Raw genomic sequence first — 26,697 nt, forward strand, 5'->3', positions numbered from 1 at the left:
ATAGCTGCAGGCATCATCCTTCCAGTATAACCCCTTCAACCCGTTGACGTATGGGTACATTGCGGAGACTGAAGTAGTTAAAGTAAGTAAAAAGGGGCATTTAGAAAGAGATTTTGTTTTTTGATCCAGTGATCAGAAAAATGATCCTGGAGTGGGGCTTTAAGCTTTAAAAATAAAAGATAGAAGCTGATTGGTTACCATACACAGCTGTTCGAGATTCTGCTCCAGGCTTTGTAGATTCCCCTCTGTGTATACTCAGACATGCCAACAATGTAGCACCATCCTATAATCTCAGAAGATAAACATTATAATACCAGTTGAGTTGCAAACAATCTGATTTTCTACCCTGGTTTAACCATTTCCACTAATTTAAAGATTTCAATTGTGCAAGATTGGCTGATATTCAAAGGACCTATTAGCAGCCCAGCTGGTCAAAATGGAACTAGAAAATAGGATGAAGCCATCTCCTCGTGTGTGCCTAACATTGGATGAAATGGGACCAGAATAAAAAAACAATCTGTCCTTAGCATTTCTACTTTCATAGCTATTTTAAACCTGCTACCAAAAATGCATTGGATTGCCTGGAAGTCTTGAAGACTTATTACAGAACCTGTAAATACCAGTATTTGACATCATTTAACAATATTCACAATTTTTAATATATACACCACCATAACCAAATACTTGTATTAAAACTGCCTGAAATATAACACTATCTACAGCTTATTGTACTTTGGATGTAACAGCCTGTCAACAGTCATCTTGTTAAGCAAAAGGAAGTCAGCATTAGGCTTCTAATCAATGATATTCCAAATAGTTTCCAGTCAGCAGGGTTATACTCCATAATGTGCAAGAGTAATCTAATCTAGATCAGTTTGGGTTTACTCTGTAGTAATCTTCCAGTGAAAGGTTGTGCACTCCCCCATAGCAGTCTGTGACATAGATATGTTCTGCTATCAGCTTCATTACCAGGCAGTTGTAATCCTGAGACCACTTCTGCATATCAGGATGCCTGAAAAAGAAACAAAAGAAAACTGAACTTGGTTACAGCTAGAATGATTGTTAAGAGAAGTTTTTTTTTTTTTAATTTTATTTAAATAAATCCAACTTGCCTAGGTGGATGCAGCATCGGTCCAATGCTGCATCTGTCCCCCACCAACTCTACGACTGAGAATCAAGGGATCAAACACGGCTGATCACTCTCAGAGCTCTGTGAGCAGAGAGCTGGTGACTGCCAGTCACCGGCTATCTGCTCTTCTCCCCCACGAACACTGGAGAGCTGGGCTGGGAATGGGCCAAGAGCGGCTGGCTCAGACTCTCAGCGGCTCGCCGAGTGCCAGTCCAGGGTTGTGGGCGGATCCCAACTTTACTGTCATGATCTTGCCCCAGTCTGGACCAGCTCTGTGATGTCAGCTGATAGCGGGATTCAGCTCACTGTCTGCTGAAAACAGGTCACAGGAGTGCAGTATGAACTTTGGCTGTACTTCTCCTCTAAAGTGTATAAAAACCCTAACAATAAACATCTCTTGTTTGTTTCTTTTAGGCTGCTTATTATAGCAGTGAAAGCCTTTTGGTATATCTGTTTGATATGTGAAAAAACACTTTTGGCTGTTTACACCTGACTGCCATCTGACATGATCCACTAGATGGATGGGGAACGGATCCCCATCCGTCTGTCTTTAGCAAATTAGATTGGTTTGGATGTCGGCAGGTATAAATGGACACATGTTAATTTCAATTTGCCACTTCATAGAGGCTAATGGAGGGTCGGATGGGGACTGCCTGAAAAACTGAATGGCGGACCAGATCAGTCCACCCGTGTGAAAGGGGCTCAGAAATTCAGAGGTATCACATGTCTTCTCTACACTTTTTAAATTATTTTAAAGAACCCTCCTAGCTCTCATCTTGGACTACAGAATGATTAGACTTGCCCGTGGCGGCTGGTGCTCCATCAGTTGGGGGGGGGGGGGGGCGGCTGATGGACCTGTCACTCCAGCCTGCACCACCACATCTCCCCCCCCTCCCCAGCCCGCCAGTTTACTTACCTTGTTCCTCCGGAATGACAGGCGGCGGCGGCTTCCCCCTCGGGCTCTTTCATGTTCCCTCTTGGCGGCCGTCTCCTCCCCCCTTTTTGGCCAATAGCATGCCTTCTCCTTTCGGCTAATTGGGAAACAGGTCTCAGGACCCGCTTGGTTGGGCGGGAGAAGAATCAGTGTGGCAATAGCGAATATTCATTCGCTATTGTCACACAACTGTGTGGGCTCGGGGCGCAGTGCTCTGCGCCCAGAGCCCATCCATTTTTGAAGCCTATTAGAGCCTAAGGCTCTAATCACGTGCTTAAAAAAAAAAAAAAAAACCCTATCCGAATCCATGCATCCGGTGCCCTGCATGTAGATTAGGGGGCCGGATGCATGGATGGGGGGGGTGGCCCCTGCGCCCCCAATGGACAGCCAGAGGTAGTAAGTAATTTAGTAAAAGATAATGGCAATGCTGACACCACTCAGTCTGCAAAAAAGCTGTGGGTTGTCAGCCTAGTAGAGGTCCACCGTAGACTCCCCTCCCCTCAGATTAACAATGCTCCTTTCTGCTCTGCCCCTATGTTCCCTCATCCAAAACAAGGGCTCTTTACTACAGGAGGTGTGTTACTGGGTAGATCACAGGTGAAAACAGAGGAAGATAAGCCTAAAAAAACTATTGCAGACAACACATCTAATGATTGGTAATCAGTAGGTCATTACATTTTTGGTACTGGGTTTAATGCCGCTTTAACGTGAACAATGCTTCTCATTATTTACTAAGCTCTGTAAACATTCACTTTGTTAACCAAATAGAGCTACTCTTTTAGTAAATCATGCCAATTAACTTGCATTGTGAGAAGGACCAGTAAAGTACAACCGCTGTGTAGTACTGAAAATCGGGAAGCAGAGCCAGAGTATGTGATGCAAAAATGGTTGCACCCATGTACATACTGTAAATAATTCAAATACATATAACCAAGGTTTACATTATCCCTTTTGTATGTTTTAAAAAAAAAACAGCTAAGACTATACATTCCTTTGGGTTATGAAATTAGGGACTTTGTAAAACTGAAAATTCTTGGTTTCAAATGTAAAAATATTCAGTCTCAATGATAGTGATGATCAACACAAATATTTAGCTGCTTATATAACTGGTTTTAACATTTTCTAAAAAAAGCTTTAGTGAGAACCACTTACATATGCAAGACTACACAATAATGCCTGAAAACTTTTCAGTTTCAGCATATTTTGTTTCTGGGAAGTACACTATACTCTACAATACACAAAAGAAACTTATATTTGAATTCATAGGCAAAAAAATAAAGGGGACAGAGATTTTACAGGTGATATTTGAATATTGGAAATTCAGCTATAATTCCTGCTGCTTAAAGAGGAGCTCCAGTCGTTTTTGTGTTTAATAAAAGTCAGCAGCAACAAAAAATGTACAGTAGCTGACTTTTAATAAAAACACACACTCACCTGTGCCAGGATCCAGCGATGTGCTCACCCAAGCCATCCCTTCTCTCCGTCTGCTCTCCCCGATGCCAGCATCTCAACTGGGCACACAGCCGGGTGCCCGCTGCACATGTGCGAATCACCCTATGCCTCCTGAATGGTCCAGCTGTCTTCTGCGACCTGAGACTTGTCTCCAATAGACTGCAGGGAGGGAGAGGAGAACTTCTGGTCAGATTGCCTAGGTGATCTGAGCAAAAGTGGGAGCGGGTATCTGTCAAGACTAGATACCCGCTCCCACCTCTGAAAAAAATGACCTGCAGGGAAGAAAGGGAGGAGTACTACTTAAAGCAGAACTTCCCTTTTTGGGCAGAGCGCCGCTTTAAGTTTCTGCTGACTGAAAGTTGAAACTCAGTTCCATGAGAAGTGTTGACTTAAAGTAGAACTAAACATTTTTATTATAGAGTTTAAAATTCCCTCTAAAGTGGAACTGCCTAACAATTTCCAAATAAAACATGTTGCAAATAGGAACTTACAAAATCTTGCCTTCCTGCACATTGCATCCATTTCTTCAGTTTTCAAGCATCTACAACCTAATTATAATACATGTATCATCCCTGGTGTTTTATCACCTTACTTGTAATCTCATTTTTTTGTACAAAAATGTCATTTATACCATAACTTTTAAAGAAAGTATTCATTTTATGATTAATTCGTATTTACATATTTTTACTTTGTTAAAAATAAAGAAAAAAATAAAGAAAAGTAAGCAGGATATACTGTAGTGTGTATACTTGCCTCTTCTATAGACATGAGAGTGATTACGCTAAACGAGCTTTACAATCTAATCAAAAGTAGGTACTACAAGCTTCACATTTCCAAAAAACATATGTGACTGGCAAATGAAAGTTAGGGTTTATAACTACAGAAAGGAAAAGTGAGGAGTTCATTTTAGTGCTGCAAGCCAAGGTCACAATTACCACACATACAGATAAGAAAGAAAATCTGTTCAAACTCCACCTGTTCTTAAAGAGGAGCTCCACCCAAAAGTGAAAGTTCTGCCCCCCTTTCCCAATTGACACTTTTTTGGGGGGGGTATGTGGTTCTGGCTAGGCAATCCGAGCGGAAGTTCTCGTCTCCCCCTTCCTCCCCGCCCTTATCTAGAACACATCACAGGTCCCAGAAGACTGTAGGACCAGTCACAATGAGCAGTGCTGCTCGCGCATGCGTGGTGGGTATCCGGCTGTGAAGTCAAGTGCCCACAGTTAAGAAACCGGAGAGAGAAGACGAAGGAAGGGACAGCTCAGGTGACCACACCGATCCTGGGACAGGTTAGTGTCTGAATATTAAAAGTCAGCAGCTATAGTTTTTGTAGCTGCTGACTTTTAATAAACACAGAAATGATTGAAGCTCCTCTTTAAGGAAAACTTGGCCATTTTATTGAAAATGTGGACCTTAAAGCTGAACTCCAGGAAACCTAAAAATCCTCCCTTGCAGAGTGCAAGGGTTAACTGCTCATATCTATCTTGGGGATTTGGAAAAGCATATTTTCTTACCCAACCCTCTGTGGAGATTTCTCTTCACTTCCTGTCCCATAGCCAAACAGGAAGTGAGAGGAAATCCCTGCAAATTATGGGAATTCCTTTGGAGCCCCCAGGTCACCATTGGAAAATTTCCCATCTATTACTTTTCTGGGGACAACCCAAAATTTAGGATTTTCTTTTATTTTCACTTTCAATTAAAATGGAACACAGGACAAATAGAGAGGGTAAATCTCTCTAACAGGGGCACAGACAGCAATAAAAACCCTGACAAACATTCTAATCCCCCTGCACTCTATCCAAAATTAAAAAAAGTTTTGCCTTTAGTTATACTTTAACTTACCCAAAATGGAAAGTTCTGCTTGTTTCCTTCCCCGCTCCCCCCCCCCCCCCCAAATGTGGCATGTCAGGAGGCCTTAAAGCAGAAGTTCCACTTTTGAGTGGAACTCCGCTTGAAGGTTTTTTCATCCTCTTTAAAGTGCTACTGTTTATTGCTAGTTCTCACAGTATGGAAAATTATATGTTTAGGAAAGTCAGATCAGCTTAGCAGGAAGATCCTACAGAGATACTATATTTATCTGGAAATGACATAATATATATGTTTTTGGATCCACAGGAAACAAACCTGGCATAGAGAGCTTTCTTGGCAAAGTCGACTCCATCTGGTGGTACAGATACCATCTGGCCTATTAGGGTTAGTGCAGCACACTGTGGCTCTTGTGGCTGTGTAAGCACCTTTCTGTAAGAACAGAAAACATAAGTGTCCATTATATCATCTTGTCAGCTGTATATTTCAGAAAACATCACTTAATTTTACATAACGTAAATTTTTGTATGTTTCAATGTCTTAAAATAATGCATAATGATATTACTAGGAACGTTATTCAGGAACAGTTCTGTGCTCACATTGGAAGGATATTTTATTATAAATGATTATTTCAGTGTAGCCGGGTTCTGCAAGATAGTGACTTCAGCATTATGGGAGATGTAGTCCGGGAGGAGCCAGGATCATAGACTGCTGAGACAGAAAGACCCTTCTCCCAGGGAGCAGCAGGACACGCGGAGCTTGCTGGGATTGGTTAAATAAAGGGAGGCGGGGCTTTGCTTCGCTCTCTTGCCTCGAGGACAGCGCACTGGACAGAAGGGGAAGAGCTGCTGCGGATTGCAGGAGATTAGGCTGAGGCCTAGTGGCAGCCACCGGAGTGAAGACAGCGGTGTGAGTGTGCGGAGGAGTCTCGAGGGCGTGACCTAGCGGAAGGTGGCTGACAGGCGGACGGAAAAGCTGAGCAGAGCAGAGCCTGGTCGCAGAGGGAAATGGATCCCCCGGTTTGGGTGAGAGACATACAGTATTTGCATCTCTATTAAATACAGACCTAGACTGATTCCAGTGAAGGGCAAATAGACTGTGTACTTTATAAAGGCCATATCAACATTTAGTTGAACCACTGGACACTGCAGATACAAATATAATGCGAGGTGGGTGAACTAGGCCTTAAGCCCTAAATCCAGTCCTAGGGCTGTCAACCTATTGTGACGCATAAGGAATTGTTACGTTTGCTTCTCTGTGGATTACAACTACTGATTGCTTTGGGGAATACAGTTCATCATCTCTACCCTTTTTGGATTACAAATACTTTCCTCAGATTGTTGGGAATTCCTTGCCGGTGAAGACAAGTGAGGCCTCACTTTTCAGGAGACTATTGTAGTTCATCATAAAGGGGGCCCCGTTAGTACACAGAGTGCACTCTAATAGTTGTTCCAATATTGATACATTGCTCACCTTGCATTCAAGTTACCAAGTGTAGTCATTCTTATCTGTGGTCACTCTCTAATTACTTCAGCTTATTTTAGGTATTGTTTATTGTTGCTGAGCGCAATCCTCTAGCATACATACACATTTGTTTGTGCATATGTATGTGTGGCCTGTGTTCCAGATCCTGAGTGCTGAACTAAAAGGCCTAAATCCTTGGTTGGGAATTCAGGATCTATCCCTTTAGCAACATCTGTGTTATTTCTGATGCCGTTTGCATATTCCTGTTTTACATATAAAAGTCAAAAGCAGTAAATTGTTTATTCACTGCAACACTTGTGGTCTCAGTTATTCACAATGACCGAACTAATAGTGTCAGACAGGTTGGAGCAGGCTCAGGGCGTAAGAAGTGAAGAGGACACCCATACAATAAGCCACCCCAAAGGGGGTAGGGCTACATCAGTATTTACCTTTTAGTATTTTATACAACTTCCATTTTTCCATTTTGCTCTTTAATATTTCTCCCATTTTACTAAATGAGCAGGTTTGTAGATATGCCACTAACAAGAGCTATCACACTGCTTTCTGTATAAAACAAATCTGTCATAAAAGAAATAAGGATGCTGCTATTGCTGACCTCTTATTCTGAAAATGCTAGCTGCCCGGAGTTGACGTGGACACTCTTGCTCTAGTAAATGAGGAACAGGTGTATGTGTAAAGTAGCATTCCAAGATCGATCTAAATAATCCTAAAAACTGCTCCCACTCCCTTCTAACTCCTATACTAACTACACTGTGAAAGAAAGATGCATATGCAGGGTAGAGGAGGAAGTGCTCAGACAACGACTAGTAATGCCTAGGCTTACTATGAACCATCCGCTGTTGGCGTTGTTGAAATCAGGCACCAGCCTCGTGGGTGGCAAGAAACTCCATGCTATACTTCTAACAAGGATTATGTGTTTTGCGAGCAACAATTCTATTTCTGAGATCCCCTTTTCCAAATGCAGCATGATGATAGATGAGCCAGCCTTTTGAACCAAGCCCCTGTAGTCTTGTTACCATCTCCCCCTTTCCTTTTTGGGGGGGACCCATCCTCATCTGGTTAATTTACTTTCATCATGCAGCACCAACTCATCTTTAATTCACACATTGTGTTATGCAACTATTTTTGCCCTGATTCCCTGAAGAAGCTCCTAATGAAACGCGTTGGAAGGCATCGCCTGCTGCATATCTACCTCATTATTGGAAGATCTGCAAATCTCTGCTGTGGATGTGTTTGTTTATTTATGATATGCTAAAATAATGGTGTTGATTTACCAAAACTGGAGAGTGCAAAATCCAGTACAGCACTGCATAGAAACCAATCAACTTTCAGGGTTTTTTTTTGTCAAAGCTTAAGCCCCGTACACACAATCCAAAAAGCGGACGACAGATCCTCTGTTTTTTTTTTTTTTTTTTAATGCTAGTCGCATATCGAACATGAAGAGTTTACTAAATTTACGAAAATTCTCCTATGACAGAACAAAAAGTCAGACGTGATGTAATGTGTTGCAATATATTTGTTTTGTTTTTTTTTAACGACAACTGTACTGATTAAATGAAAATCGTCCGATCTGGAACCGTACGAGAACAATTTTCATGCTTGTCTGATCAGAAAATATCGGATGAACTGTTGTGATCGGCTCTCTAAAGCTCTGTACTAATGATCTGATTATCCTACGATCGCTTCGCAAGCGGTATTTTTCTTCAGATCGTGTTTACGGGTTTTTAATTAAACAAGCTGAAGATAGAAGCTGATTGGCTGCCACGCACAGCTGCACCATATTTTCACTCTCCAATTTAAGTAAACCAACCCCAATGTGTATTTCCACGATAAATGTCGGGCTGTATGGCAGAAGTTATGCTTAGGGTCATTTGTTTGTTGAACATCTCTATGTTAACATTTTGCATATGTTTATATGAAATGTGCTAAGTGCGATTTTAACATATATAACACATTTTCTAATTTTTTGTATAAAGTGTGTTTTTTTGGGGAAGTATCTTCACTTTGTAAAAGCCCCACCTTTGGTTCTTTATTCTGTATTACACTGGATTGATCGGGATGTTGTACATTATGTCCTAGCCATCCAACACCAAGAGTTGTTATTCCAAGGTGAAAAACAAATGTGACTGCACATATACAGTATAGTAGGATAACAAGGTCTTTCGAAAAAGAAATTACAGTAATATAGCTTACTAAAGTACATACCTATATGACCAGTTTAGTCTTTCACAGCTATAGAAAGGCCCATTTTTGTGTCCAATTAAAGCAAATAGCTTTTCGTTTTTGCTTTTTGCTTTTTCAAGGACGAAATGGCATTTTTTAATGAAAGTTTGAGGATTATTTGTTGTGATATCATCTTACATTTTGCTGCCAGAACAGAATTGGGCACGTTCTGATCTAAAGCAACTCTGCATTAATCAACAGTCTTCAAAATAAGAATAGAGAATTTTAGAACATTCTCTTGTTTTATTACTTAACATGTTCCATTGAATACCTGTAACAAATAAATTAATTAATTATGTCTGGCAAGGTTATTCAAATATTCAAATATCCACTATTTCTAAAGAGAAAGTTTTTTTTTTTTTTTGCTGCTAGGAAATAAACATGAGAAAAATGTGTCAATGATTTTTTTTTTTTTATCCAAGAAAATAACAATACATTTAAAGGAAGGTAGAGGAAGTAATTTCTATTCAGCAGAAATGTCTGCTGCTGTTTAACTAATGTTTTTTTTTTTTTGCAACCTCTGAATTATTGGGGCTTTTTTCTAAAGTGAGAAAAAAGGTGATGTAAACCTTAGTATTTTAAATGTGACAGGAAAGAAAAGTACATAATTGGATGTTTGATGTAAACATAGGTTCACATCGCTTCTGATGGCAGGGAAGTCTCTGCGACGTCAGAATACTAAGGCTCAGCAGGGAGGATTCTTTCACCCACCTTGAGCCCCAGTTCCCACTTATGCAAATTCTATGCGGATCAGGTGTGATTAGAACAGCATAGATTCGCATGTAATGTAAAAAAAGCATTATTTCCAATGAAGGCCGTGCACAAATATACAGTGCGAATTTGATCCAGTTCAAAAAAAGGTCCTGTGTGAGTTTAGTGCATTGTGGTGCGAATTTCAGCTCCATAGACTTCTATGGGACCGGATTAAAATCGCAGTCCAGTGTTCACATCACTGCAAATTATTTTTTTTGCCTAGATTTTATAGAAAATAAAATCATAGTTGTGACCACTCCCCTCACAAATTTACTTAATTTGCAAGGTAATGGCACATGCTAAGCAGCTTTTACATTGCGATGTAAAAAAAAGAAAATCACAATGCGAATTTGCACCGTGCAATGCTTTTAAAAATTTGCACCGCACCAGTGTGAACCGGGGCTGAATGTGTGAAACATCTAGGGCAGGGGTCTCCAAACTACGCCCCTCCAGTTGTTAAGGAACTACAATATTATTATTATTATACAGGATTTTTATAGCGCCGACAGTGCTTAAAGAATTCCCATCATGCCTAGTCATGTCTGTAAATGTCAGCGTTTTACAATGCCTCATGGGACCTCTAGTTCTGCAACAGCTGGAGGGTTGTAGTTTGGAGATCCCTGGTCTAGGGGCTGCCTTAAACCTGGTCGTAAATGTGTTTTATACAGGTGCAGCGCTCTTTTTGACCAATAGAGGGAGGACACATACATAACAAATTCATGATAAAATGTATCTGTAGCTGATAAAACAAAGACAAAGGTATTTCTGTTCTGTAAAAACAAAGGGCAGTGGGGTCTGCAGGTCTGGGCACATGCCCCTGGTCTCAACCACACAAAGCTGTCCCCATTATTGCAGCTATCTATAATTTCTGGAAGTATCTCAATGGTTTCTCAGTGGAATCTGGGTAGTTCTGGACATTTCTTATTGGACGTCTCCAAGTAAATACAAATCAAGGTTGGAAACAGCCAATAACGACAGTCCAATCCACTGAATTTACCATAAGTGGCTCAATTTTGGGTGTCGTGCCAAAGGCTGTAAATACCCATGTACATGTGATTTTTTTCATTTTTTTATTTTTAATATATTTGAAAAGATTTCAGACAAACTTCTTTCACGAATTTTGAGGAAAATAATGAATTTAACCCATTTTGGAATAGGGCTATAACATAACAAAATTTGGAAAACTTAAAGCAATGTGAATATTTTCCAGATGCTCTGTATCTATGTAGTTTTGTTTTTTTTACAATCAAATACATCAATATACAGCATATGAATTTTCAAGTTTTTGATGCATTTCCTTGATCATCACTTCAGAGGAACAATGGTATGTAGTGTCACTCTCATTATTGTTCACATATCTTCCTTTCTAGAGACGCAGCCATCTCTATATCAAAGCTCCCAAATGGGCAGGATTTACTACCCACTGGAAAAAAGTATTCCCAAGACCTCCTGGGTTAGAATTTTTCCTCTTTTGAAATGTATTTTAACATGTTTTAATAAAAAATCAAAAGGGGAGATTTACTAAAACTGTTGCACATTGAATCTGGTGCAGTTCTGCATAGTAACCAATACGCTTCCAGGTTTAATTGTCAAAGCTTAATTCAGGGGTATCAAACTCAATTTTATTGTGGGCCGCATCAGCATTAGGGTTGTTCTCAAAGGGCAGGTTGTAGCTGTAAGATGATGCATCTACTAAGATACTTAGGAGTGCGCAGTGTACAGAGTGTAAAGTTCAGGAGTGCGCTACATACAGATTGCAGAGTTCAGGGGTACACTTTGCACGGACTGCAGAGTTGAGGAGTGTATGACATGAAAAGGGCAGGGTTTATGGGTATGCTATTTACAGAGTGCAGGGATAAGAAGTATGCAGTGTGCAGAGTTCAGGAGTGTGCGGAGTACAGAGTGCCCTCGCCCCCCAAAAAGCTTCCTCACATCTCATCTGCCTGGCTCTTGTACCTCCCGGCAGTGTAGGTGGCTCCAATATGGAAGACCCAATGACAGAACAGGACAACCCCACTATTCCTCAGACTCCTCCTCACATACCTCAGGCACGGAACAGCATAAGAGTAGAAGAAGAGATGCCTCAAAACAACAGGTCCCTCAACCTATAACAAATGAGGGGAACACCCAAGGAACACAATCCCAAGATACAAACCAGATATCTCATACCCAAGATACACAATCAGGGGAATCAAGTGTGCCCCTTAGACCACATCAGATGTTTACAAGATCACATATCGACCCCAAACAACCGGGGGTTTTTTTAGGGAAAACAAATACCAAACCTCCAAAAAAACAGAACCCACCGGAGAAGAAACCGGAGGAAGAAAAACGGTGATAAATTTATCATCACACACACTTACCGACGACCAAAAGGAAGTCCTATCCCTGGGACTCTCTTTCTGTCCCAATACCAGCATTGATAGGTTTGAAACCATCAAGGACATTAACCTTTTTGCTAGAAATCTTCTGCTTAAAACCTTCTATCAAAAACAACCTCAAGCAACTCAAGCAACACCCACACTAACGGCAGCCGAATTCAGAGCCATTCGCGATCTAAACCTACTACTCCAAGAAAGCGATCTAGAAGATTGGGACGACCCAATAGAATCTGGCAAAGAACCTGATGGTGATGATCAAGAAATACCCCCTGATCAACCAACCTTCAAAAAAAATCCAACAAATTTCCATCCCTAAATCTTAACCCTGCCATCGCACTGTTCGTGCGTCAAACCACCAAAGATATCGAATCAATTAAAGAAACAAGACATTCATCAAACCTAACTAAGAAACAAAGTCGAGCCCTCAAGGAACTCAGGGACAACGAGGACATCATCATTAAACCCTCCGACAAGGGAGGGAATGTAGTAATCATGAGTAAGGAAAAATATAAAAACATGTGCCTCAATATACTATCTAACCAACAATGTTACAAAAAGATCCTACCTATAATGACTCAAACCTACGACCAACTATTCTACTCGAAAGTAGATAATGCTTTTAGAGTAGGCATCATATCCCAGACCTTATGGGAATATATCAGGACACCACATCCAAGAATACCTACAATGTATGCATTACCCAAACTACATAAAAATATGGATGACCCACCTGGGCGACCAATCATCTCGGGTAACGGCTGCATTTCTGAATCTATGAGTAAAGTGATAGATAGATATCTACGTCCTCATGTAAAAGAATTATCTTCTTACACCCAAGACACTCTCCACCTCCTCAGGATACTTAACGACATCAGTATACCACAAGAAGCCTATCTAGTCACCATTGACGTGGAATCCTTGTATAATAATATCCCCCACAAGAAAGGAGTAGAGACTGTACAGAGGATATTACGACACCAAAATGAACATGATCTTAAATTTAACAACTTCATTACTGAAATGCTCCAATTTATACTTAATCACAATGTCTTCACATTTGGGGGTAACTACTACCTTCAAACTTGTGGGGTTGCGATGGGGACAAGCTGTGCCCCATCGTATGCTAACATCTATCTGGGCGCTTGGGAGCAGGAATTCCTCTCTGATGAAGAGAACACAATCTACGCCGATAAAATACTCATTTGGCAAAGGTATATTGACGATATACTTATCGTGTGGAATAGCCCTGAGACCATGATTACAGAATTACTAACCAAGATGAACCAAAACAAATACAACATGTTCTTCACTATGATCTACAATAAACAACAAGTATCCTTTCTTGATACTCTCATCTACAAAGACTCCAGCGGAAAAATCGCTACCACACTATACAGAAAGGACACGGCCGGCAATTCTATTCTTCATGCTTCCAGCTTCCACCCCCAACCGCTCATTAATTCCATACCGTACAGCCAATATTTAAGGTTAAAAAGAAATTGTACAGATCCTGCTAAATTCCAACTTGAGGCCAACAGTTTAACTACCAGACTATCACAAAGAGGCTACACCAAAACCTCACTGCGTAAGGCCTTCAATCGCGCCAACCAGATGGACAGAGAAACACTTCTCTTTAAAAACAAAGAAACAACCAGAACGGAACCAGACACCCGAATCATCACCAGATTCACAAACGAACATCAACAAATCAGGAACATCCTTACAAAAAATTGGTCAATCCTCTTGGAAGAGCCCAGCACATCGAAACTTTTACCTCAAAAACCACCCATTACTTTTAGGAAGGCTGGCTCCCTACAACAAAAATTAGTATCTAGTGAATTTAAAGAAGGATCCAAGAAAGATCCCTGCAGAACCAAAGGGACTTTCCCTTGTGGGAACTGTGCCCAATGTTATGTGATCCGTCAAACGATCAATACTATCTTACCTAATGGGGAACCCTTCCAATCCAAACATTTTTGCAATTGCAAAACCAAGGGCGTGATTTATATGATGACATGTGAATGTGGGTCTTTCTATATTGGGAAGACCCGACAAGAATTCGGGAAACGTGTAAACCAGCATCTGCAAGCCATGCATGTTGGCAACTACTATGTCCCTTTGGGTAGACATAGAGCGTACCATCACAACTACAAAATGCCTAAAATAAACTTCATGGCCTTGGATAGAATCCATGTGCCCCTTCGTGGCGGTGACTGGAACAAGACCCTCTTATAGTTGGAAATGCGCTGGATCACTAGACTCAAAGCTACCATACCACCTGGACTAAACGAAGCACAAAGCTTCCGCCCATTCCTTCCAGGCTTTTCCTCCGGGAAAACGGACTAAAGACTCCTTTTATAATTATATTTAAAATAATCATATATTTTATTTATTTTTTTTTTTTTATTTTTTTTTTTTTTTATTTTTTTTATTTTTTTTTTTTTTTTTTTAATTTTTTTTAATTTTTTTATTTTTTTTTTTTTTTTTTTTTTTTATTATATTTAATTTAATTTTATTTTTATTATCATTTTTTGTCCACCTTTGACTTTGATTATTACATATCAGATTGTAAATCCAATCTGAATTGACTATGATTTATTCCTAGGATATGGACCTCTTTTTACTGATCTTCCAACTGCCTCCTATGTGATCAATCCCTGGAGCCGACTGTTTCTTTTCCATCTAAAAACCCCCCCCTTGCCCCCCCTTCCTCCTTCTCCCACAGAAAATTCCTCTGCAAATTCTATGCTGCTAATTCATTCATTATTGTATATTTATTATTTCCTTGTTACTATATTTTATTTTCATTATTATATCCACTTCTCAAGCCTCCACCCGAGACTCCATGAACTCCCGGCACAGGCAGCCCCGAATCCTTATGGATCGGGGCACTTGAACCCGTATGGTCGGTCTCGTACCTCCATGTCATCCCCTCGGGGATGATCCGGCTTCTCGCACTGTGTCGGCGGCCTTCACTGGCACGTCCGCACGGTCTCTGGGGATGCGCTCTTGCTGCACGCAAGCGCCCTCCACGCCGTGCACGGACAATACCAGACAGCATCACGCAGCGCTCACTGCGCATGCGCGACTGCCTTTATAGGCCGGGGAACACTCTGAGCCTGCCAGTCTCTCTCTGACCGAGGGAGAAGGCGGACCCGGAGCCCTCATGCTGTGACCCTGCTAATTTCCACATCTAAACGTAAGTTTTACTTGGAGGAGAGCCTTCATAGATCTCTCCTACCAAGTTTCAAAGGACCACTCTGGAAACTTTTCTGGAAAGTAGTCCAAATTACTTTCATGTTAAATGCACACATACCTTAATAAAATTACCTACTCTTGGCAACCTTACTATATTTTACCTAGATTTCAGAAGCAATCTTGTGGAAGCTTTTTGATATATATTCAATCCTATTTGGATCCCTGGACTAGAATCTTCTGCCCAGCAAGTAATTACTATTACTTTATTCACTAGTCAATCTTTGGCTCCCTTTGTTTGTATACTCAGTCAACCACTTATTTCACCCTCACAGCATACTGTTCCTGTAGCTCCTGGAGGAACTCTGGGAAGGCTCAACTTTAGGAAGTGGACATATATCTAAAATGTATGTACTCATATATTGTGCGCTTTTGCCTTACAATTATGGTTCTCTTCAAATTGCCATTACTTGATACCATATATCTCTTTGATTATTTTAGAATCGGTGACAGATCCTTGATAAAGGCCATAGTTGGCCGAAACATGTCGGATTAACCGATTGGTTACCTCCTCTGCGTCTATTCCGGTCTTTTGACATGAGAATCAGCAGAGCAGGATCACCAAAATCAACTCAAGTCACATTTTTGTCACTTGTTATCACATCTAAACTTTTCTTCTCTCACTGGCACAATGGGCCTTTACCCATTTTCACCATGAATGTTTGTATTTATATTCATACTTTGTAAATAAAATTTTTACCTACTATATTACCTTCGATATCCCCTTTACTCCTGCCCCCAAAATCCCACCTTGACTTGAGGCACCACAAATACCACAAACATTTTTTTGGGATGGTGGCAGACACAACTATTGAACCTCCAGTAGATCCAAAACCCTATTCTCTGGCTCCACATCTCTCTCTCTCTCACTTGCAGGGAGGTCATTGGTCGGCACTGCTGAGCCTCGCGGTGAGTGCATGCAGGGTAGGCAAGGATTTGCAAGAGCCGGAGGTGACTGAACAAAGTTCCACTAGGTTCCAGCTGAAAAAAAGCCATGTGTGCGAGGGCCACATGATAAGGCCCGGCGGGCCGGATTCAGACCATAGGGCCTTGTTTTTGACACTTGTAGCTTAATTAAACAAGCTGAATTTAGAAGCTGATTGGTTACTATGCAAAACTGCACCAGATTTTGTGTGCACCAGTTTTAGTAAATCTCCCCCAATAAATTGATGTTTTTAAGGCATATATTTTATCATTTTGGAATGTTGAAGCCAGTGTTAATTTCGTAGACTAAAACCGACTAAAACGTTTTCGTCGACTAAATTAACACAATTGTAGTCGACTAAAATACAACTAAAACTAAAACAATTCAGATGACTAAAATACGACTAAAACTAAAATGGCATTTTAGTCTTATGACTAAAATATGACTAAAACTAAAATGGCATTTTAGTCAAAAGACTATAACTAAAACTAAATCGAAATTTGCTGCCAAAATTAACACTGGTGCATGCTCAAAGCTTAATACCATAAATAATAACATATTAGATTTTTCAATCCAGGACCAGCAGTAGTATATCATCAGTTTGAAAATTGTAGAGAAATGCTTAAATAAGCATTACAAATTACAATTGAACAACACCCATTTGATTATAGATGACTAAAATGAGTTTTAGTCGACTAAAATGTACTGGAGTTTTAGTAGACTAAAATGTACTGGAGTTTTAGTCGACTAAATACGACTAAAACTAAAACACTTGCAGAAGACTAAAATGGGACTAAAACTAAAATGCCATTTTAGTCCTAAGACTAAGACTAAAACTAAATTGAAATTTGCTGCCAAAATTAACACTGGTTGAAGCCCAGCTCCGGTCACCTCTTTGTGATTGATCACAATCACTGAGAGTTAATAGTGAAAACTTGCAACCTAAGGCTAGTCCTAAATGGTTGAAATGTCACCCAAGCATTGTTTCAGGCATCAAGTCTTGGGGGTTGTATTAGACCATTTTTAGCCACCCTTAGCCTCAGTGTCTCAACTGCATTGTACAAATTTTTTTGAAAGAAAGCAGAAAAGTTGGGTGTAGCTAGGATGTACTTTAAAAAGAAAATCTTTTATGTGGTGGGATTACCTGCACATGTCACCATCTGGATCTGCAAATGTGAAAGAAGTAACTGGATTCTTCATCAAATCAGGGATGAAGCTTGCCTTAGGAGTAACATAAAACAAAGGAACACCAGTGCTGTTATGCATAGGACCATCAGTTGTTAGCAGAACCTGCCCAAACGGCAATCCTTGGATCTAAAAAACAAAAAACAAAAAAAAAAGTCAAATAAATATAACAATAACAAGTTATTCCTCCAATATATATATAATATATATACATATATACATATATATACATATATATATATATATATATATATATATATATATATTTTTTTTTTTTTTTAATAATTATCAAAAACTTTGCAAAAGAAAGACTTTTCTGATTAATTTACTAAACACAAGCAGGGATGCAGCTTGGCCTTTGCCTCTTTGGCCCACAGGGGCCTACCTAGCCACATCCAATTTCCCTTACCTTTGCCTTTCAGCAAGTATGCAACTAAATTGCTTCTCCTGGAATAGTAAAGCATACTGTGTACTGTGCAAATCAGAGGGAGTTAAAGGAATTGTATGAGGGATATAGGGCTGGGTATGTTAGCTGCAGGGTAGTCATAGGGGTTTGAAGATATTAATTCTAGGGCACCGCGGTGGTACGTAAGGGGCCTTGGCTCATGTATTGCACTAGGGTCAGGTGTTTCGAGCTATGCCACTGTCGGCAAGTTTTTTGGAATCACTAGATTTGTAAAAAGTTTATATGGGCAAAGGCTATATCTTACAAATAACGTAAAAAGCAAATATACATTTCATTACATGCACATATACATAAATACAGGTATATCAATCTTTTATGTGATAAGAAATGTGTGGCCCAAAGGATTTGCGATTACAAAGGCAGTGCAAACTTTTGCCTAGGGAGAAAAAATACTTGAATCCAGCCCTACTGACACCAACTGATAGCTGTCGTCACCCAAACATGTACAACATTATGGCATATTAGTATTATAAAGAGGCCTGCTAGGCTAGCAAGTCATGTGACGTACACATTTCAATGAGATCTACAATCTTTGCTGCATATTGCTACATATTAAAAACAAATACCTACGGCATTGGAAAAATCCTCTTTACTATTGTCTTTCCGGGTCATTGGAATATCAAACCTTCATGGATAACATACTCACTTAAAGTTAAGTTAACTTCTATGGACTTTGTCTACCTTTTTGAAGAGGCTGCAACATTATGCCCTGGTGAGATGGCAACCCCTCCTGAGACTCATGGTGGCAGTTCCTTTCTCTCCTACCTTTGTTATAGTTCTTCTTAGCTTTGATGTGTAGCTATCAATAGGTATAACTACTGTATATTCTCTGGGTTCCAGACATACCAGGGATCCAGGTTCCTTCTTTGTGACCCCAGTGACTGTGCAGAACCCAATTCCCTCACACCAGTTCGTACTTGCTCTGGTGGTCATTCCAAGCTCGCCCTCTCCATTACGGGGGAGATCACCTTAGATACCTATCCATGCTTCCACAAGGTATAATACGTTACCCAGCTTTCTGAGATCTTTCCAGAACCTTGGTTTTACCTATTGTAGTTTACTTTTCTATTTACAACTAGTACTGTACATCTTGAATATGGATCACAACTCCTGTTCTATTTTCTGTGTTCTTTATTTTATTAGTATTTTAACTTTAGTCACATGATCAGCATCAGTGAACAGCACTCCTGGTATCCCTTTAAAAGTATAGCATTCACAATAAATAAGCCATTTTCAACCAGGTTCCTCCAGGGGTGTCTGGGGATTATTTGGGCTGTGGCTAAATGACCTCCTATTTGATGGTGCCTGAATAGTTTTAAGGTCAATGCTACTGGGCAAAACAAGCGGCATGAACCCAAATATCTTTTCAACTGTCTGTAAGGGTGGCATTCTGTGTAAAGGGCATTTTCCCCATAGACTCCTAATGAACTGGTTTTAGTAAGTGTTCTCTGAGACCTGAAAATTATTTCAGGGGTTCTTCTAGGGTAAAAATTTTGAGAAAGACTGCCATAAAGTATTTTGCCAATGGTACAGTATCTCACAAAAGTGAGTACACCTCTCACATTTTTTGTAAATAATTATATCTTTTCATGTGACAACACTAAAGAAATTACACTTTGCTACAATGTAAATTGGCGAGTGTACAGCTTGTATAACAGTGTAAATTTGCTGTTCCCTCAAAATAACTCACACAGCCATTAATGTCTAAACCGCTGGCAACAAAAGTGAGTACACCCCTTAGTGAAAATGTCCAAATTAGGCCCAATTTGCCATTTTCCCTCCCCGATGTCATGTGACTCGTTAGTGTTACATGGTCTCAGGTGTGAATAGGGAGCAGGTGTGTTAAATTTGGTGTTATCGCCCTCACTCTCTCATACTGGTTACTGGAAGTTCAACATGGCATCTCATGACAGAGAACTCTGTTAGGATCTTAAAAAAAGAATTGTTGCTCTACATAAAGATGGCCTGAGCTACTAGAAGATTGCCAAGATCCTGAAACTGAGCTGCAGCACGGTGGCCATATAGTGGTTTAACAGAACAGGTTCCACTCAGAACAGGCTTCGCCATGGTGAACCAAGGGAGTCGAGTGCACGTGCTCAGCGTCAAAACCAGAGGTTGTCTTTGGGAAATAGATGTATGAGTGCTGCCAGCATTGCTGCAGAGGTTGAAGGGGGGGGGGGGGGTGTCAGCCTGTCAGTGCTCAGACCATACGCTGCACACTGCATCAATATGGTCTGCATGCCTGTTGTCCCAGAAGGTGGAAAAGCACAAGGTCTCTAACATCTACCAGCTCAGTGATGTCCTAATGGAGGAGTGGAAGAGGACTGTGAAGTTTGGTGAACTCCATGCCTTGGAGGGTTAAGGCAGTGCTGGAAAATAATGGTGGCCACACAAAATTTGACACTTTGGGCCCAATTTGGACATTTTAACTTAGGGGTGTACTCACTTTTGTTGACCGCAGTTTAGACATTAATGGCTGTGTGTTGAGTTTTTTTGAGGCAACAGCAAATTTAGACTTTTATACAAGCTGTACACTCACTAATTTACATTGTAGAAAAGTGTCATGTCTTCAGTGTTTCACATGAAAAGATATAATAAAATATTTACAAAAAATGTGAGGGGTGTACTCACTTTTGTGAGATACTGTATGTGTAGGTACATTCCAGAGAAAACATTATTACATGCACCATGCTGCCTATAGTTTAACCTCAAGGTTTGTGCAACTATTTGAGGAAAGGCTGTACATTTCCTTTGTATAAATGATTTGTACTATTGCACATGTTTATGCCAAAGCTTCCTCTTTCCCTTCTGATTGCAACACATTTAGGTGTACGTTTAGTAACCGGTGTTGATTCTTGCATTATCACCGTTCTCCTAACACTCACTAACACCGTTAAGGTTGCCAGGTGTTCACTATTTGAGCGGATAGTTCACTTTTCTCACATTATGTTCTCTATTTTTTTTCACAAAGAGAGACGCTAAGTTGTTTCAATCGAATTGATGGCAATAATCCTCCAACCTTAGAAGAAATGACGAACATCTGGTTATTATCACCATGGCGAGAAGAACTTCCACCCAACACTCTCTTCAATGAAATTCCTGCCTTAGAAGAAGTTTATGTTCATCTGCAGGGCGATTCATCCCTTGAAAAGTGGACGTACTTTTTCAAGAAAGAGCCAGCTCTGAGTTTACTGAAACTGTTCCAGTATTGTGCATCAATTCCGGTATCAAATGCAAACGTTGAATGAATTTTCAGCGTCATGGGAAATTTGTGGACTGACGAACGTAACTGACTGCTTGTACCATCAGTTTGAAGTGAACTTTGTATTCGAAGGTTAGAACAGCTGACCGTTCTTCTCTCTCAGCTGGGAATGATTGTGGGTGTCAGGCAGCAATCGTAGCCACCTGCCTGCTGCATCGGCTTCCCTGCTGACGAGCGGGGGCAGGAGCGCGCTGCCTGCGGCACGCGCTCGCCCTCTAGCCTCCTGCTTGCGACCGTACAGTTACAGTTATGGAGGTTTGCGCAGGAGCGGCTGCCTGCCGCAGTACATCTGTGGCGGGCGGTCATAAAGAGGTTAAAGTTTCCTCCTAATTACACCCATCTAACTACTGCAAGCCTGATCTACCTAAAACATAACTTATAAAAACAATGTTACTAGGGGAGACTGCTGTGCTAATGATCATGATAGACTGCATCAAAATGTATTTTCTATTTTCTCCATATAAAGAAATGAACCAACTGCCAGAATCTTTCTCTAAACCAACTGCCATTTACACAGCCATATGTGCATGTGACAGTCACACAACTCCAGGCTGCATTCAGACATTAGCGTAATTTGAACCATGTTACATTTGTATTCCAGCTTCACAAGTTTTCTGTTTTAGAAAATTTAGAGCATTGGAGAGGTGATCAATTCTAATAGGCTAAAAAAAATAACCTGAAAAAATATGCATAAAAGCTTACAGTAATTTGCACTTTTTTAGGCATACCCTGTCAAGTCTATGAGGCTAAAACACCCAATTCTGCCTCAAAAGTAGCTCATGCAGCTTTTGGAGTGTCAGGCGTTGAGCTACAGGTACCGGAGTGCTGATATGTGAACAGCTACAGTGCCTTCAAAAAAGTATTCATACCCCTTGAAAGGTTCCACATTTTGTGATGGTACAATCAAAAACATAAATGTATTTTGTTGGGATTTTATGTGATAGACCAACACAAAATGGCATATAATTGTGACGTGGAAGGAAAATTATAAATGGTTTTCAAAATGTTTCACAAATAGATATGTGAAAAGTGTGGCATGCATTTATATTCAGCCCCCGTTACTCTGATACCCCTAACTAAAATCTAGTGAAACCCATTGCCTTCAGAAGTCCCATAATTAGTAAATAGAGTCCAACTGTGTGTAATTTAATCTCATTATAAATACTAGTGATCGACCGATATCAGTTTTCATTTGCCGATACCGATACCGATATTTTGGCCAATGCATATCGGTATCAGCCGATATTGGCCGATATTTTCGTACAAAATTTTTTTTTATTTAATTTTTTTGATAGGTTCTCTTGTGGAGGAATCTGGGGGTCTAAAATACCCCAAACCCCTCCTCTGCACTTAAAAGCATGTAATTCTTTTGAATCTGGCGCCAGACAGTACCTGGAAGTGATGTCACTCTTGACATCACTTCTGGGTTTTTACAGGGAGACCCGATCAGAGCCGAATGCGGCTTTGATTGGGTCTTCTCTTCGGCAGCTGTGCAGGTAGGATGCCCGGGTCTCCCGATGGGACGGGAGACCCGGGCGAGCCGCAGAAGGTGGCGGGAGGGGGGAGGACATCCCCTCTCGCTCCTTGTAATGACAGCCGAGCAGCTTCTCGGGGTGATGCCTCTAGCTGCAGGCATCACTCCGGTACAAGCAATTTCCCTAAATATCAGCAATATCGGTCACCTTGGTGGCCGATTCCGATATATCGGAGAAAGTGCATATCGGCCCTCGATGTATCGGCTTTGCTGATAATCGGTGGATCGCTAATAAATACAGCTGCTCTGTGAAGCCCTCAGAGGTTTGTTAGAGAATCTTACATCAAAACAAACATCATGAAGGCCAAGGAACACACCAGACAGGTCAAGGATAAAGTTGTGAAGAAAACTAAAGCAGGGTTAGGTTATAAAAAAATATTTCAAGCTTTGAACATCTCACGGAGCACTGCTCAATCCATCATCTGAAAATGGAAAGAGTATGGCACAACTGCAAACTAGAGCTGCATGATTAACCGTTATAAAATCGTGATCTCGATTCACCCCCCTCACGATCTTAAAACTGCATGTCCTCAATTCTTACAGAGCTGTTCTCTGCTCACTCACAGCTGACAAAAAAAAAAAAAAAAAAGAGCCTCCAGCAAATGTTTATCAACATTGTTAAAGAGGTTGTAAACCCGTGCATTTTTTTTTTTTCACCCTGCAAGAGAAAGCCATAATGAGCTAGTATGCATCGCATACTAGCTCATTATGCAATACTTACCTTAGAACGAGCCCCCGCCGTGCCGCTCACTCACCTCTATGTTCAGTCGCCCGTCTTCCGGGATCGCGGCATCCGGCCATCTGATTGGCCGGAGCCGCGGTGACGTCACTCCCGTGCACTCGCGCGAGAGCCGACAGTCACGGCACGGGACTCTGAAGAAACGGCACGAGCGGCCGTTCCTTCAGAGCGCATGCGCCAGTGACGTCACTGGCTGCATGTAAGGTAAATATACTTAGTATAATTACAGTAATTAAATAGCAGATATTTACACTACCTATAGGTAAGCCTTATCATAGGATCACCTATAGGTACAAGTTGTAGAGAAGGGGTTTACTTCCTCTTTAAGGCTGCTAGAGAACTATAAACACAATGCTTTACAATGTATCTTTTCCTTCTTTTAGGTCAAAGGAATGAACCTTCTGTATGTGAGGGCAGTTTAACCTCCATTCACACTGCCGCGACTTGTCAGCCTGACAAGTCGCGGTCCGTCGCGGTCCATGCACCGCTACAGGACCGGTTTTTAATAGGAGCGACACAAGTCGCTCAGACTTAGAAAAAGGGTCCTGTACTACTTCGGGGCGACCTCGGAGCGACTTGCATTGACTTCAATTATGTGAAGTCCGTGCAAGTCGCACCGAAGTTGCGGTGCACAGGACTTCACAGGTCGCCCCGAAGTCATGCAGGAGTCGTGCCGCTTCAAATTGAATGCGGTCTAATGCCTCGTACACACGCAACGATTATAGGCCGACCGATCGGCCGACTTTTGTCCAGTGTTGTTGTGTTGGTTGAAATGTGCTCTAGACTGCACACGAATTTTCAAGGCCAACAAAAATCTACTTCAGAAGTGATGTCATGTGCTGGTTTACTTTCCGTGTGTTTTTTCTTCTCTGAGCATGCCCAGTCTTGCTCATCAGATTTTTGTCTGACGAAATCTGTACTGACTGACGGAAAATCGGCCGTTGTGTTGACGGCCAACAAAAATTTTATAGCCTGCACACCAGATTTTTTCGGCCGAAAAGTCGGAGTCGGTTGTCGGAAGCATCATACTAAAGCTGGATACACACTATCCAACTTTTGTGGTTAGATTTCCTTCAGATTTACCTTTTCTATGTAGTGCAAGGGCCTGCCAGATTGCATACAAATTGAAAGTGTTTAGGTTTGACCTCATATTATATGGTTTTCGTAAGTCTAAAGGAAAAAGTCTTCAGAAAATCTTATAGTGTGTATGGCCCATTACAAGCCGAAAATCGGCAGATCGGACGTTGGCTGAAAATTCCCGGCCAATAATCGATGCGTGTGTACGGGGCTTAAGCCTTTTTCTGACACTTGTTGCTTTCAAGTTAAAATCAGTATTTTTTGCTAGAAAATTACTTAGAACTCCCAAACATTATAGATTTATTTTTTAGCAGAGACCCTGGAGAATAAAATGGTGATCGTTGCTCTCTTTTATGTCACACTGTATTTGCACAGAAGTCTTTCAAATGCAGTTTTTTGGCAAAAAATACACTTTAACCACTTTAAGACCAGGCCTATTTTTGACACTTGGTGTTTACAAGCTAAAATCATTTTTTTTTTTTTTTTTGCTAGAAAACTACTTAGAACCTCCAAACATTATATATATATTTTTTTTAGCAGAGACCCTAGAGAATAAAATGGAGATCGTAGCAATATTTTTTATCACACCGTTTTTGCGCAGCGGTCTTCCAAACGCTATTTTTTTGGAAAAAATTCTCTTTTTTTAATTAAAAAGTAAGAAAACAGTAAAGTTAGCCCAATTTTTTTCCAATTTGCGCACGCTCGCGGAATGGTGACAGACTTTATTGCTCTCGTTCTAACGATCGCAGCGATACCTTACATGTGTGGTTTGAACACCGTTTACATATGTGGAGTGGGGCTTCCATATGCGTTTTCTTCTTAAAATCATTTTTTTTGCTAGAAAACTACTTAGAACCCCCAAACATTATATTTTTTTTTCAGAGACCCTAGAGAATAAAATGGAGATTTTTGCAATATTTTTTATCACACCGTATTTGCGCAACTGTCTTCCAAACACAATTTTTTGGGAAAAAATTCACTTTTTTAAATTAAAAATATTAAACCAGTAAAGTTAGCCCAATTGTTTTCCATAATGTGAAAGATAATGTTACGCTGAGTAAATAGATACCCAACATGTCATGCTTCAAAATTGTGCACGCTTACGGAATGGCGACAAACTTTGGTACTTAAAAATCCCCATAGGCGACACTTTAAAAATTTCTACAGGTTGTCATCTTAGAGTTACAGAGGAGGTCTAGGGCTCAAATTATTGCTCTCGCTCTAATGATCGCGGCGATACCTTACATGTGTGGTTTGAACACCGTTTACATATGTGGAGCGGGGCTTCCATATGCGTTTTCTTCTGCGTGTGAGCTAACAGGGACACGGCGCTTTTTTTTCCCTATTTATTTTATTTATTATTTTAGATTTTTACACAGTTTAAAAAAAAATAAAATGTGATCATTTTTATTCCTATTACAAGGAATGTAAACATTGCTTGGAATAGAAATAGCCATGACAGGACCTCTTTATTGTTAGATCTGGGGTCAAAAAACCCTCAGATCTCACAAGTACACTAAAAAAGACAAAAATAAAAAATAAAAATGGTAAAAAAAAAATCGGCTCTTTAAGTGGGTTGCTAGGTAACGACGTTTGACGTCGCTCCGGTCCTCCAAGACCATAGAGTTCCTGTTAAAAGCACAATAACAAAGGACAAACAAAGACAAAACAAACAAAAACAAAGACAGTTGGGACTTTAAATGAGGCGGTGTCCATCCAGGGCCACCTGCCTCCATCCCTAATCGAGTATATGAAAGCAAAAGGGGGGGGGAATAATCAATGAATATTAGGGTATTATGGGGTCGGCATATTAGATAGAATATATAGGATTATATAAAGAATAACAAGTATGTGGTAACAAGTATGTGGTAACATAATGTTGGTTTTGATCTTAAAAGAGCCGTTACCCAATACTATAATGAGGTAGGACGGGAAAGGGGGGAAAAAATCGGGACTTTGAGTGAGGTGTGTGGGGTCGGTGGTCACAGTAAAATGGTACAGTCATCTAGTAAAAGGCATAGATTTATTGATTGATATGATAACATATATAAATATATACAAGCTACATCAAAGTTGCATAAATATGATGATACA

The 26,697-nt window shown here is 40.5% G+C and overlaps 1 protein-coding gene across 1 annotated transcript in view; it reads right to left on the reverse strand.

Annotated features, from left to right (window-relative positions):
• Window positions 1–513: 513 nt before the first annotated feature.
• CREG2 (cellular repressor of E1A stimulated genes 2) overlaps window positions 514–26,697 on the reverse strand; it is a 34,094-nt gene continuing 7,910 nt past the window's right edge. Inside the window, exons 2-4 of the mRNA XM_082244617.1 lie at window positions 17,485–17,654; window positions 5,637–5,750; window positions 514–1,012 (exon numbers count right to left, since the gene is read on the reverse strand). Coding sequence (XP_082100743.1) covers window positions 871–1,012; window positions 5,637–5,750; window positions 17,485–17,654 — 426 coding nt within the window. The 3' untranslated portion in view covers window positions 514–870. The remainder of the gene's footprint in view (window positions 1,013–5,636; window positions 5,751–17,484; window positions 17,655–26,697) is intronic.

This window comes from Pelophylax lessonae (assembly GCF_965119305.1).
Source record: "Pelophylax lessonae genome assembly, chromosome: 2".
Classification (NCBI taxonomy): domain Eukaryota; kingdom Metazoa; phylum Chordata; class Amphibia; order Anura; family Ranidae; genus Pelophylax; species Pelophylax lessonae.